Source organism: Patella vulgata, chromosome 1 (assembly GCF_932274485.2).
Source record: "Patella vulgata chromosome 1, xgPatVulg1.2, whole genome shotgun sequence".
NCBI classification, from domain to species: Eukaryota; Metazoa; Mollusca; class Gastropoda; family Patellidae; genus Patella; species Patella vulgata.
This window is the reverse complement of record NC_065879.2, coordinates 75,075,240-75,089,525: the sequence shown is the minus strand read 5'-3', so window position 1 is coordinate 75,089,525 and position 14,286 is coordinate 75,075,240. Positions and strand designations below refer to the sequence as shown.

Here is a 14,286-nt window from a genome sequence, read left to right as displayed (position 1 = left end):
AGGTGAGCATAGGCGTAGGAGCTCAAAGTAATTCAGGGGGGCATAAGAGAAAATTGCCCGAAATCAATACCGTTTTTTCGGGCATACATATCATAAGAGAGCTTCGGGTATATTTTCGAGCATGTAGTGGACAAGAAAAAGACGAGAAAATACTTTTCGGGCAGTGTGGATCTCATAGAAATAAGTTAGTTATATTTTTTCTCTAAACGTTAATAAAAAAAAAAGGTCGTCGAATTTTTCATTTCCCGAAAATAAATTTTTTGGGGGGCATTCCCTGACTTTTACGCCTATGCAGGTGAGTGATATACACAATTGACATTAATCCGGTCATGTGTGAAATACTTCCTTCACTACTTTTAAATTTTAAATACTTTAGATGTTCAGCAGACTTTACAAAAGACCCATCGTGTTTCGGCTATATTCAATATCGTTATGTTGATTGGAATCCGGTTTTCTATCATGTTGTTCTTGGGAACTTGCCAGACGACACCAGCATGTATTGTAAGTAGAAATTATACATCTGTATGTTTGTAATATTAATTTTGAACTAAGTATTTTGCCCTATTCTCGGCCGTCTTTTAAACTATCGAACAAACTGAAACATAAGTGATATATATCTTATTTTAGTGGTTGGTCCTAGTCAGTAAAGTTGTCGTAAAACTAAAGCAGCCTTTAAAGTGTTCCATATTGGCGTCTCTTTGAGGATTGGTTGCATATTCAAGTACATGATATGTCTATAATGACGATTCACATTTGTATATGTCACAACTGCGATTGAAGAAAACTCTTTAAATGTAAGGGGGTGGATGGCCGAATGGTTAGCGCGTGCACGCTGTATCATAAGGTCTGTTATTGAGTCAACTGGCGTGGTTTCGATTCCCTGGTTGTACGTGAAAAGGAGTAGGGTCGCCCGTCCAACCTCGTGGGCTTTATCCAGGTCCTCCGGTTACCCCCACTGCTAGTGCTAAAGACCCCTAAGCACAAGCGAATTATTGAAATGAAATTGAACCATATGTTAGTCCCAAAATTGACTCTCTCTCTCTCGCTCTCTCTTTAAATGTAAATGGTGACGAGAAAGAGGTTCAAAAATAGATATTATCAGTATGGGATGTCCTTAAATTGATGAAAATTCCATAACATGTCGGCGATGTTTCAGTATCTGTTCGTGATAAGGTAAACTCAGTTTTAGGGAAACTCAACAAGGTACAAACAATGAACCTCGCAAGACTCATAGGCCGGAGACTCAATAACCGTCCATCAAATTGTCGAGAAATCGGCAGCATTTAAATCAAACAAATCCAGCCAATCACGAGCCAGTGGGGAAGGAGCTTAGGAACCGAATTAAGTCTGATTAATGACCGCCGAGTTTTCCCAGAGATATACGAACGGTAAACCTCTCTCTGGGAGTGGGTGTTTGTGCGTGCTGATCACCACTCGAAAAAAAAAAATGCTATAGAAAACTTCGGTCTGGTTTTGTGCCCATTTGATGGACACCGCCCGCATTGAGCCGCCAGACTATCACAGAGCTCCCAATTCTAAGAGGCCGGCTTCTAGCTGGATGCCACGCTTTTTTTTGCAGAACGCAAATTACATATCGGACAACATAAATATACCTTACGTGGACCATGCAGGTTTGGATCTACCGCACAGTATTTGGTACAATGTAAACAGTGTCAAGGATTCTATGAATCGTAAAACCGATCTACAAATCAACATTTACATTTATATGATATTGCCAAATATGAAATTGGATTGGTAAAACCCGTTGTCATGAGAGATTGTAATCTGGGTTAACTTGTACAAGTAAATTTCATATGGTATGATTACAGTGATAACTGATTATTTAGCAAAATACTTCCATACTGCTTAGCTTTATATTACCCAAACAGTGTATATAGTTTCTTCTATCTTGAGAGCATTGACAACTAATAAAACCCGTGATTTAAATTAAGAACATTCAAATGCAATTTCACCCCCCGCCCCACAAAAAAGAGCAAAATTGCTCAAGAACTATTAATTTAATCGAAGTTAAAATGCTTTTGTGGGTTATGTACTATGCTTGATCAGTATGGGCGAGAAGCATGACCTAGATGCAAACTCATAAAATATGATTAACATCCCGATGGCTGAGTATGCAAATGTCACATGTCCAATTTTTATGTATCCAGAAAATAGCATTTGAAGATTCTGAATCGCTATGTAAAATCAGGGAATTATCAGATCATATGTATGCAAAATGTGGGTTAGGTCCTAAACAAATCGAAGCAATCACTTGGATGAAATTGGTTTCGTATGGACATACCGTATTTGAAAACTAAACTTTTGGAACATGTCCCCGTTTTTATACGCCCACATTGAAATGTGGTCTCATACTGTCGTCGCCTCCGTCCGTGTTTATGATCATAAGACCAAGAATCCCATTGACTTTCCAAAATTTCCAATAATTACTGTCTAAGCTATGACCCTTGGCCTCTTCGAGAAATCTTGTGGATATTCTACAAACCAAAGTAGTTATCACCCGAGTGACTTTAAATGTTTACACAGTGTTTAGTGTCATGAGACAAAGAAGCCGGTATCTGATAATTGTTGCCAGAGTTTTAGCCCTTGACTCTTTAACTATTAAATTTATACACAGAGTATATGGTCCTGAGACGACGAACTTTGTGGATGTTGTTTTTGATAATTATTGCTAGAGTTATGACCCTTTATTACTGTGGATGCTCTCAAGAGCAAAATTATCACCCGATTGACATTAAATGTACATATATACAGTGTTTAAGGACATGAGACGACAAAATCTAGTCATTTTCAATGATTGCCGATAACTTGAACAACTAAATTCATGATATTCACAATGTTTTGTATACTAAACGTTAACGTTAGCATGTCGTAGAACTAGAAGCCAAACACATTCTAATAATTTCTGATAATTACTTAATGGGTTGGTAATCAGATTTTAGGGTGTTGTAAATGTTTTCATTACCGACCAAAGAAAAAATATATGCGACACCCTTGTTGACATACGGACGACTTGGTTGACGTGGGCGTATGTTTCGTTGCCTGACACCTTATCTTTGATGGATATAAATCTATGTTTGTTATATAATATGCACAGGATCGACTAAGGATGAGTTCAAGTTAAGAAATATTGAGCTATTGTGAACTCGTTATCACCAAGCTTGCGAGACCATAACAGAAGAGGGCTTGTCGAGGAAACCACATCCCTTTTGGGTTTTCCAGTATCTAATTAATGACCCCTAAACGAGATGAGTGGTGTCTCTGTATTATGAAAAGCACCCTGGTCAGTTGTAGAACTTAAAATAGATATAATACTTTGGGTCCATGAGAGGACGACCATAATCGACATTCAGTGTTCCGCTAACCTTCCGTTCCGAAATGAACCCACCTTTACAAAACCTTGTTATTATACGATAGAGACTACTCACGAATCTGGAGGTTATGGCCCGACTATACGTTTATTTAACGAAAGTTTGGTCAAATTTGGAGTGAAGCATTATGGTTATAAAAAGTACGAACTATATCGAGATTCAGCATTTCCCCTCTCTACCAAACACTTTTTTGAACACGATAGAGGCTGCATTTTTTCAAATTTGGTTGTAAGCACTGCGCTGATGAGAGGACGAAAGTTAAAGGAGCTAAATCGCTAATATTTTGGGCCTAGAAATTGGCACAAATGGGTCGCAACACATATAATAATATAATATGAATTTATATAAACTGTTTTACATTCAATCGTTTCCGTTTTACTGTGAATTGTCATCAGTTATGTTCAGCGAAATACGCCAGAAGTCTCAGCCGAAAGAAAGTTTCTAGCGCCTGGTTATTCCAGTCGTGTACCAATGGTAAAATGTTTATTTTGTCTTAAATATTGGATATCAGAAGCCCATCTTTCCCAGGTAAGACCACAACACCAATGCTGATTTAAATCGTGTTTTCAATGTAGAAGATTTTGGATGATATTGAGTTAGGGACTTAGCTACTTTAAATGTCCACACATATCACTTGTGCACACTTTAAATTTCACTGCGTATTTTTATGTCAATAACATTGTATTTTCTTTACAACGAAGATGTGAAATTGTATTCAGTAAAATATAACTGTCACACATTTTAGTCACGATGTTCAGCGTCATTATCGTTATTTCTACGGTATCATTTTTTGCTTTTCACTAAACTCTGAATTTTTATATGCCCACATTTCAGTGTGGACACATTATACCGTCTCCTTGTCGGTCTGTCAACAATTGAGATGTGAATCCGAAAGAGGTCACAGTTCTTAATCTATTTATTTCGAATCTGGTGAATAACATTGCACTCAGAAGGCAATCTGGTTTGAATCTTAAGTATCTGTTTTTTGTCAAACCTGAATGTCCGGTATATAAAGAGGGTATTCATTTTTTTTTTAGGGAAAGCGAAACTGGATTTCGTAGTAAACATAATAATATTATTCTCCGTAAAACTTTTTTATTGTGTGTGTGTGTGTGGGGGGGGGGGGGGAATGCCAAAAGTCTTCATTTTATTTTTGACGAATATTCAGGTTATTGTATTTCTAACAAAAGCAACGAAGTGAAATAATTTCCTGTTCAAAAAATTCTCCGTAAAATCTATTTTTGTCCTTGACAATTTAATGTGGGTTCACAGTAACATTTAAATTTTAGTGTTAAGCTTAAAGATCTATTATGTAAGAGCTACACCTTCCTGGTGCAGATCTTTCTTTTGGTCTCAAATGTTATATATTAATAAACTATTATTTAGACATTTATTCACGTGACAAGCCCATAATCAACTAAATAGATCAACGGGTGGTTGTGATTTTGAACGGATTGAACCACGATCGTCATTTAATGATTTAATTTAAAATGGACAATCGAGACTTTGTTTATGATTGTTTATTATTTTTCAAATAGTCATAACTTCGCTCAGAAAGAAGTAATTCAACTGACATTTTGAATATATTCCATTTTCACTATCTATGTATAGCTAGAACGGCCAGTCCTTGTTCTAAATCTTATATAATGTATCTTTAATGTATGTCATTTGGTTTTAATTTCAGTGTGTTAGAAAACAACTTGCAGGTAAGAAATCATATTCTATTTTTATACATGCACCTGTCAGTGAAGTATTGAATTAAAGTTGGTAACTGGGCGCCATTAACTGACTTAATCAATACCCCAACGAATGGTGTAGTGGAGGTATCCAATCCCCCAGTGCCTTCCTAATCAATAATGCTATTTATGGGATGTTCAACACCCCAATACCCCCCTAATTAGATATTAGAAATATCTAACCCCCAGTGTTTCCCTAATGCTGTATTGAGAATAGGCTATTGACCCCCCCCCCCCTCCTCCCAATACCCCCTCTAATGGTATGAAAGGTTTTGAAAATCATATAAAACATGCTGAAAAAGTGAGATTTCTTACAATAAGGGGTCATAATCCAGAAAGTAACGGGCCAATACGCGCCAATATCGAAATTGCTCTCAACCGTAATTATGGTGTAATGGTGATAAATTTGAAAGTTTTTTTACAAGGGTACACAAGCTAGAAATGTATAAATAGGAAGTGACGGTCCTATATGCGCCAATATCGAAAGAACCCGAGATCTTTCGGTTATAAACATACATTGTCAGCTTGATCAGGGTGACCCCAAAAATACAAGACCCATATAAAGGATAATGTGTACCAGAACAACCCTCAAACGATTGGTGAATTGAAGGCAGCAATCGCAGCAAAACTCAGGGAAATCCCCAAAGAGGAATGTGTTCCAGTAATTAACAATTTTGCGTGACGTATGCAAGTTTGCCTCCAATGCCGCATAGGCCATTTGGAGTATCTTTTTAAAAGAACATGACTGAACCTTTGTAGGATTTAATAACATTATTATGGGTTCTGTATTTTTGGGTCACCCTATAAAGATTGTGACGTCTAGAGTGTCCACAACTTTGGTATCATCATGTATATTTCTCAAGCTCAGTATCGCAGGAAATCACCGTTTGCATGGTAAGGGATTTAGAAAAAAAATACAATTTCACTTTATTATTGAGTAATTTTATTAGCCAGAAATCGTTCAGAAAGCGTTTCTGACGATCTAGTCCACAAGTAGCTTCCGGGGCCTAGGCGGCCCAGGACCCTCGCCTAAAGTCCTAGGATGGTAGCACACCCAATCAAGAATTGCTTCCGCCGTCCCTGATATATAAAAAAAAGATTATACTCTCAGGTAAAAGTATATAGAAATATGAGGGTTTTAGAAAAAACCCAAAACAATTCCATCTTAGCTAGCGCTTTCAACCACTACGGGGATCATCGGGCATATATACACACATTATGCGCCGTTTCCTCTGTCTAATTTGTCTTTAAAGCAACATCACGACAAAGCTGATTATTTGGGATATTTGCCTTTTTATCGCCAAGATGTCTTTTTGGTTCTGGGAAATAGTTGTTTGAGAAGTTTATATGATAGAGAATTATGCCATTGAATGCACCTGCATTCCGAAATATCTTGAGTTCTAACTAGATAGAAGTTGAAATATTTCTGCTTACAGAACATAATCATACTGCTATCTGAATTATTATTTGTTTTCGCAGTTTTGACTGCATGTGCGCCAAATACCGATGTTACGCTGATTGCAGCAACAAAATAATTCTCTTTTTGTAATATAATACAAATGTGTTTATCTTAGCTTTTTTTCTGTTGAATTGGTAAAAATACATTAATTCATAAAATTCAGTGGTATCTAAGGATAACCAAAGTATACCAAAGGTTCCTACATGTCTCTTTGAATTTATAATTGCATGATATACATATAACTGGCCTGATTCAATTTCAGGAAACAACAAGATAGAACTGATCATGCCTACAGTCAAGCCGGCTGATGGCGGTAACGTGTGTCTTTGTTGTTATTCTAAGATCACGAGAATTGACAGAACTGTTTACTTCTATAGAAATGATACACGTGTGTGTGAAGTTAAAGATTCTGGACCAGTGAACTGGGAAGTTGGCAACTTCACATGTAAAAGAGTGAATGGCACTTTAACAATTTTTGAAGTAAATCCCATGGAGTTCAACGTATCTGGAATAACATGCCGGAATAAACCAAATTTTAGACAAGGAAAAATAGCGCCTGCGCAAGGTAGAATTTATTTATTTCCTAAACTATGAGTTATGTGGTTATGACGCTGGATGACGTTTAACTTTCAATTTGAGACTAGTAATTTGTATTTCTCAGTACGTGTGAAATGCGAGCGGAAGAAGCTCGTATTTCCGCAACTCACCAAGTTTCTAAATCCAAGGTGATCCTTTGGTGTTTTTAAAGATTGGTACACGATTCCTCGATAAATATAATAAATTAAATGTTAATTTTATTCACAAGGCATTGAACCTTTCCCCTTTCTGGCCATTGCTTAGACCTAGAATAACATAAATAATGTTTGTATTCAATAATATTTAAAATCTGGTACAACAATCCAGTGCCTGTCATCCACGGAGCATTGTCTGATTTTATTCACTGAAATATATCTGGAAACATTTTAAATCCTATTTCAGGTTTACCACCCATAGAAGAACAAAACACGAAAGACTCCAGAAATCGTATCGTCGAAAGTAACACTATCTACAATTCAACCAGTTTCAATAATTCAACCAATTTCGACAATTCAATCAGTTCCAATAATTCAACCAATTTCGACAATTCAACCAGTTTCAATAATTCAACCAGCATTACTAAAGATCCAAACCGTGTTATACCGTTACAAGTCAGTTTAGCCTCCTTTGCGTTAATAATAGTAGCTCTGATCATATTAGTGGTGCTGGTAGTCAAGAGGATAATTCACAGTAAGTAAAACCATTTTATATACCTTATGTCTGTTGACAAGATATTGATTAATGGTAATAATGTGTTGATACCGCCCGTAATATTTCAAATATCTATTCGTCTAATTATAGGAGAGTTTTGACCCTTTCGTACGACTGTATCGGTTGCTATTTAAAAAGAAATAATAGTTTTGAGCCATTAAGCTACGATGCTATGGGTAAGTAACGCGCGGTATGTATAGACCATAATTATTCAAAACAATCCCCATGGACACCGATCACGCACATAGAATCCTAGCTAAAGAGGATCGTTAAGCAAATGGTGGAAGAAAATGGTGTTTGAATCCAATGTTTTTTATTTCAGGCCTTAAATTGAAACGATATGAAAGTATATCAGCACAGAGAAGAGATGATGAATTGTTGTACATCACACTTCCGAGGAGTTCTTCTGTGGAATCTCATGTATATGAATCTGTCCAGGATTTAGCAGTGACACCAGGAATAAAGCTACCGTGTACATCACCTGGAACAAGAGCAAGAAGTGATTCAACTGTCGTCGCAGAATTACCTAAAGTGACAAATGTAAGTATCCGATACAAATCAAATCCTGTGTCTACTTCGACGCAACGACACGTTACTGAAAACGAAAACGAATCTTCACCATTCCTACAAAATAATGGTCAACACAACCATCACCCATCTAATATGAATACCGCGACTTCAGTGACTTACAAATTCGCTCCAAAATTTTCTGAATCAGATGTCACTAGGAATGATACAGCTTGTCCTCAGATAAATGTATGCCTTAGAAAGTCTTGGAAGAACTCTGCCCGAAATCCTGTATTAAATGATGATTATTTAATACCTCTTCCTAGTCGTAACAACAACGTATCGTCTTTATATATAGCGTCTAATCCGGATCATTCCAAGTACAAAACATGCTCTCAATCGAGCGATGGTTACTTAATACCTCGTTTTGTACGTAACAAAGAGGGGTCTTTGTATATGGCTTCTAATACAGAAGAAACTTTAGATCTGTCCAAACACTCAAGCGCAAACACCACATGCAGTGCTATTGTTCTTGCAAAAGAAAGTTTAAGATTTGACATGCCTGGTCCAGAATGCCTCAAAGTATTTCAGGCGAGTAGTTGTACGGAAATCTATAAAAGTAAACAGATACAATCAGTTCGAATGTCGGCAATAGAAACTACTATATAGAAATATCTACCATGATGTATATATATAGTACCATCGGAATCCGGAGGTTCTTCTGCGCAAACCCGATCGTGTAATACTTTTTGTAGAATTTTTGCTCGAGAAATAACATATTCGCATAATATGTGATATGTACTTAAAATAATTAAATCAACTTAGTCTGTAATAGACAGTTGACATATAAAAAAGAGTTATTTATCGAAAACATATGTCACTCATTTACCACCAGAATTACACGTGAGTGGAGTTATTCTAATTGCATCATTTGATTTAAAGTAACCAATCATTTTGTTAATTACACAAGTTCAGGGCCATGATCACGCTTTATGGTGCATGATATTCATTTACCTTTAAAAGAAACCGTGGAACCCTGTAAGTCAGACTTGCATTAGATTCCAGAGATCGAGGGTAGATCTGAGTTCCTAGACAGCCGAGAGGCTGGATAGGGTGGAGAAGACGTGGTTTTAGCTATATAGTATTGTAATTTGTGCTATGCTTGTATACCTGTATTCAGTTATATGCTATATAAAATGTAGAAGCGAACTATGCATTATTATTCCTGGTAAGACAAACGTCTTAAGAAACTGGAAGAAGTAAATACACAACGTGAAGCAGAAGTAAAGACAGCTAGAAACAAATTCTAGACGATCACAAGGCTACAGAATATGTAGTAAGAAAAGATGCATGGGTCGTATGTAGGATGTGGCGACCGGTTTCCCATAGACGCTCTCTACGTCAGACAGAAGGACCTATGGTGCTACAATCGGCCGATTAACTTCATTTGAACAGATCGAAATACCAACCAAATTGGGTGGAAATCCGTAATGCGGCCTAGAAGTCAAAGCTAAAATACGCTTTAATAGTCCATCTCTAAGCTGGTTAAGAATATCTTTACAACAGCAAGTCTAAACTCTACTCACTTTTAATTCACTAAAATAACCACATCTCAGCTTCTCTTTCAAATCTCACTTGCATCTTAACCTTGTTACAAGGAGGATCACATTCTGTCACTTGGTAAGTTTTATATTTTTTTGACTGACTTTAATATTTTATCTGTTTAATATGGTAATGTAATTAGAATATATTTATATATGAAATAATTAAGTTATTAGTATATTTCTATAAGTATTTCCATAAGTATGTTTGTGTAATTGAGAATATTCTACTCTCGGCTATTTAGTGTTAATTTATTCATAACCTTAATTTCAGTCTTTGTGTCATACTGTGTCTGTATGGTAGCCATATTTAAGACATCAACCCTATTATAAACTCCTATTTTATAGGGTATGTATATGTATTTGTATGTAATTGTATTAGTTAAAACTCATTGTAAATATCTTATTCATTCCTTTGTTTCAAATCAATTATTTCCCGCCACTATTTTAAATATATGTATATAGTGTAAATTATTACTATTCTTGATTTTTATACATTTCTTTATGTCTTTCAGAGTTTTTTTTATATGTATACTAAATTGATGATCCACAATAAAATCCTGAACCCATGACCTGGTGTTTTGTTCGTCTTTGTGAATAGAACCCTGCTACAAATTTGGCGCCCAACGTGATATAGATGAAGGTAGAGTTCAGTCCCTTTGTTGTACACAAGATGTTTCACTTCCAACTGTTTCACCACCGGTTGATTCCATTATTATCGACAGCAGCCGTATGAGAAGATGTCAACAAGCGTGCCCTTCTTTAAAGTCTGTTTTTAAATGTGTTCAGACTGGAGTTAAACCGACATATGATTTTTTACGCAATTTTGATCAGGAAGCCAAACATATTCTTCGCCATTGGGATAATTTATTTATTATGGATGATATTCTTTATCGCAAATATTCAATTGCTGTTTCATCTGGTCCCATTTTACATATGGTTGTTCCTATTTCTCTTCGAGACACTGTGTTTACTTTTCTTCATGATAATATGGGTCATATGGGTAGGGATCGTACTCTTGATCTTTTTAAGTCTCGTTTCTTTTGGCCTGGAATGTCTAAATTCGTAGAAGATAAAATCAAATTGTGTTCACGCTGTATTCGCAGAAAATCGCCTAACACTTCAGAAAGAGCTCCACTTATCAATATTAAAACTTCCCAGCCTCTTGAATTAGTATGTATGGATTACCTTTCCCTTGAACCTTCAAAGGGTGGCTTCGAAAATATTTTGATCATTACAGACCATTTCACTAAGTATGCAGTTGCAATTCCCACGAAAAATCAGACAGCTAAAACTACAGCCAAAGCCATCATCCATAATTTTATTCTTCCGTATGGTATTCGCGCTCGTCTTCACTCTGATCAAGGTCGAAATTTTGAAAGTGATGTAATTAAAGAAATGTGTTCTATTCTGGATATTAAGAAACCCCGCACCACTCCTTACCATCCTATGGGTAATGGTCTTACTGAACGCTTCAACCGAACCTTAATGAATATGCTTGGTACTTTATCTGATGATCAAAAGCAGAATTGGAAAGATTATGTACCGTATCTTGTTTACGTTTATAACTGCACTAAACACGTTTCAACTTCTTTTAGTCCATATTTTTTAATGTTTGGTCGACAGCCTAGGTTACCCATTGATTTTTTTTTGGTACTTATTCTTCTCCATCTGATATACATACTTTTTCTAAATATTCTCAAGATTTTCAACAACGGTTTCAAGATGTTTATAATATTGCTCAAAAGAATATTCAAAGCGCTCAAGAAAAACAGAAATTTCATTATGACCTCAAGTCACGAGGAGCTACATTAGATATCGGAGATTTTGTATTGGTTCGTAATGTTCAGATTCGCGGAAAGAATAAACTCGCAGACAAATGGGAAGAAGATGCTTATGTTGTTATTGCTCAACCCGACCCTACTATTCCAGTTTACAGTGTAATGAAAGACGGTGATTCATCAGCACGAACTCTTCATAGAAATCTTTTACTTCCAATCAGTGCTAAGGGCGTTCCTGTATCCAAATCCTCTTTTAATCCATATTTAAGGTCAAATAATTCTTTCAATTGTTCATCATTATCAGATGATTCACAAGTTCTGGCACATGCTTCGCTTTCAGTTTCCCCGGATCCAGTTTCTGAAGTTACTACAGACCCTTTTATTATTCCGGTTTCTGTTTGTACTCCTGTTCCTGTATCCGATTTATACTCAGTGTGTAACCCTGTTGTTTCAAGTATCCCTGTTAAGGATGTCAATTTTATTTCGGATAAAGTTGCTAGTTCAGATTTTGTTTCTAATTCACCTGTTTCCATAAATTCTACTGCTAATTCAAGTATTACCAGGGTGTCTAGATCGTCAATACCCGTTCCTGTTATTTCAACAAGAGTTTTAAGGTCGCATTCGAATAAAGTTGCTACTCCAATCAAGAAGTCCGTTATCCCTATTCCCGTTAAACGATCACAACGAATAAAACATCCCCCAGTTTGGTTTGATTCGGATATTTACGATTTGAAGTAGTTTTTATTGCAAATAAGGTTATAGTTATATTTTTCCGTGTGTTTGGGTGTTTTGTTTTTTGTTTTTTTATATGTCAGTGTCGGGGACGCCACTTCTCCTGGTGGGGGGATAATGTGGTAGTGTATATTTGTGTATATTTGTATTTATTGCATCTTGAATATTAGTTGTATTATTGTCCCTTTAATATATTAGTTATTTATGGTATATTTGGTGTTCGTTGTATTGTCCCTTAAATAGTCCACCTCTAAGCTGGTTAAGAATATCTTTACAACAGCAAGTCTAAACTCTACTCACTTTTAACTCACTAAAATAACCACATCTCAGCTTCTCTTTCAAATCTCACTTGCATCTTAACCTTGTTACAAGGAGGATCACATTCTGTCACTTGGTAAGTTTTATATTCTTTTGACTGACTTTAATATTTTATCTGTTTAATATGGTAATGTAATTAGAATATATTTATATATGAAATAATTAAGTTATTAGTATATTTCTATAAGTATTTCCATAAGTATGTTTGTGTAATTGAGATTATTCTACTCTCGGCTATTTAGTGTTAATTTATTCATAACCTTAATTTCAGTCTTTGTGTCATACTGTGTCTGTATGGTAGCCATATTTAAGACATCAACCCTATTATAAACTCCTATTTTATAGGGTATGTATATGTATTTGTATGTAATTGTATTAGTTAAAACTCATTGTAAATATCTTATTCATTCCTTTGTTTCAAATCAATTATTTCCCGCCACTATTTTTAATATATGTATATAGTGTAAATTATTACTATTCTTGATTTTTATACATTTCTTTATGTCTTTCAGAGTTTTTTTTATAGGTATACTAAATTGATGATCCACAATAAAATCCTGAACCCATGACCTGGTGTTTTGTTCGTCTTTGTGAATAGAACCCTGCTACAAATACATAACGACGAAAGTATATTGGAAAATGTTAGACTTTTTTTACATTTATATAAACATGAACACCTTAGCCCATTCTCCCTTAGAGTCACGGTGGCTAAGAGTGTAAGACACTAGCTCGCTATCCTGGAGTTCGCGGGTTCGATTCTTGTGTTAGCCAAGAATGTTTCTTGGGATTTTCCGGCGTGGTTTTCCCTTGTTATTGATGCAGGGCAGAGGACATGACAAGCACAGCTGTCTAGTCGTTCGGATGGGACGAAAAACCGAGGCCCCGTGTACACATTGGCGCGCACGTTAAAGATCCCCTGGCAGATGGAATTCGATATAAGAGTAGGCCGTAGCGCCGCTGTCTGGCAAAATTTCCCATTTTTTTTTAGTAATATAATATGTTTGTGTTCGTCATAAATTCAGAAGTAGAAAGTGATGTGCTGGAGTGGCTGCCCCCCCCCCCCTTTTTTTTTTAGCTCCCCACTATTCTGTAATCTTAGTTGATTCATTTTACTTTTAGATCAATGTGTGTATATAAGAATATAGAAAACATTATTATATTGGGTTTTAGTAATTATTACTTAGTATCTTGGAGTAAATTGGGTTTTTGAATATTACGGAGTAAAATACATTGTTAAAGGGAAATCAATGAAGCGTGATATTTGCCTTTTGGCTCTAGATTGATACTTGACTATTGTTTTACTGTGCTCACCCTGATATCAACTCACCAGTGATTAAAAGTTCTAGAGAAAACCCCAGTTCTAAAGATCATTAAAACATATTATTGGGACTTAACCCACCACATTTTAAACCTCCCCAAACTTAAAACCAGACGTGGATTTTCTTAAGTCTGCTAGTGATGACGTTATTATACCGC

General features: G+C 35.9%; 1 protein-coding gene across 4 annotated transcripts; it reads left to right on the top strand.

Moving 5' to 3' along the window:
- The first annotated feature begins 358 nt into the window (after positions 1 to 358).
- Positions 359 to 13,859, top strand: LOC126808712 (uncharacterized). Of its 4 annotated transcripts, none has more exons than XR_008789424.1 (9): positions 359 to 501; positions 5,074 to 5,095; positions 6,847 to 7,149; positions 7,563 to 7,850; positions 8,194 to 8,411; positions 10,254 to 10,328; positions 10,495 to 12,886; positions 13,082 to 13,156; positions 13,323 to 13,859. XR_008789424.1 is itself a non-coding variant. In XM_056103546.1 (6 exons), exons 1-6 carry the CDS (start codon positions 433 to 435, stop codon positions 10,281 to 10,283), a joined length of 930 nt encoding a protein of 309 aa, XP_055959521.1. In that variant the 5' UTR covers positions 359 to 432; the 3' UTR covers positions 10,284 to 10,475. The 4 variants fall into 3 exon arrangements, 1 of the variants encoding a protein (XP_055959521.1); XM_056103546.1 differs by lacking the exons at positions 10,495 to 12,886; positions 13,082 to 13,156; positions 13,323 to 13,859 and having other exon boundaries at positions 10,254 to 10,475; XR_008789425.1 differs by lacking the exons at positions 359 to 501; positions 5,074 to 5,095; positions 6,847 to 7,149; positions 7,563 to 7,850; positions 8,194 to 8,411 and having other exon boundaries at positions 10,067 to 10,328.
- Positions 13,860 to 14,286: the final 427 nt, after the last annotated feature.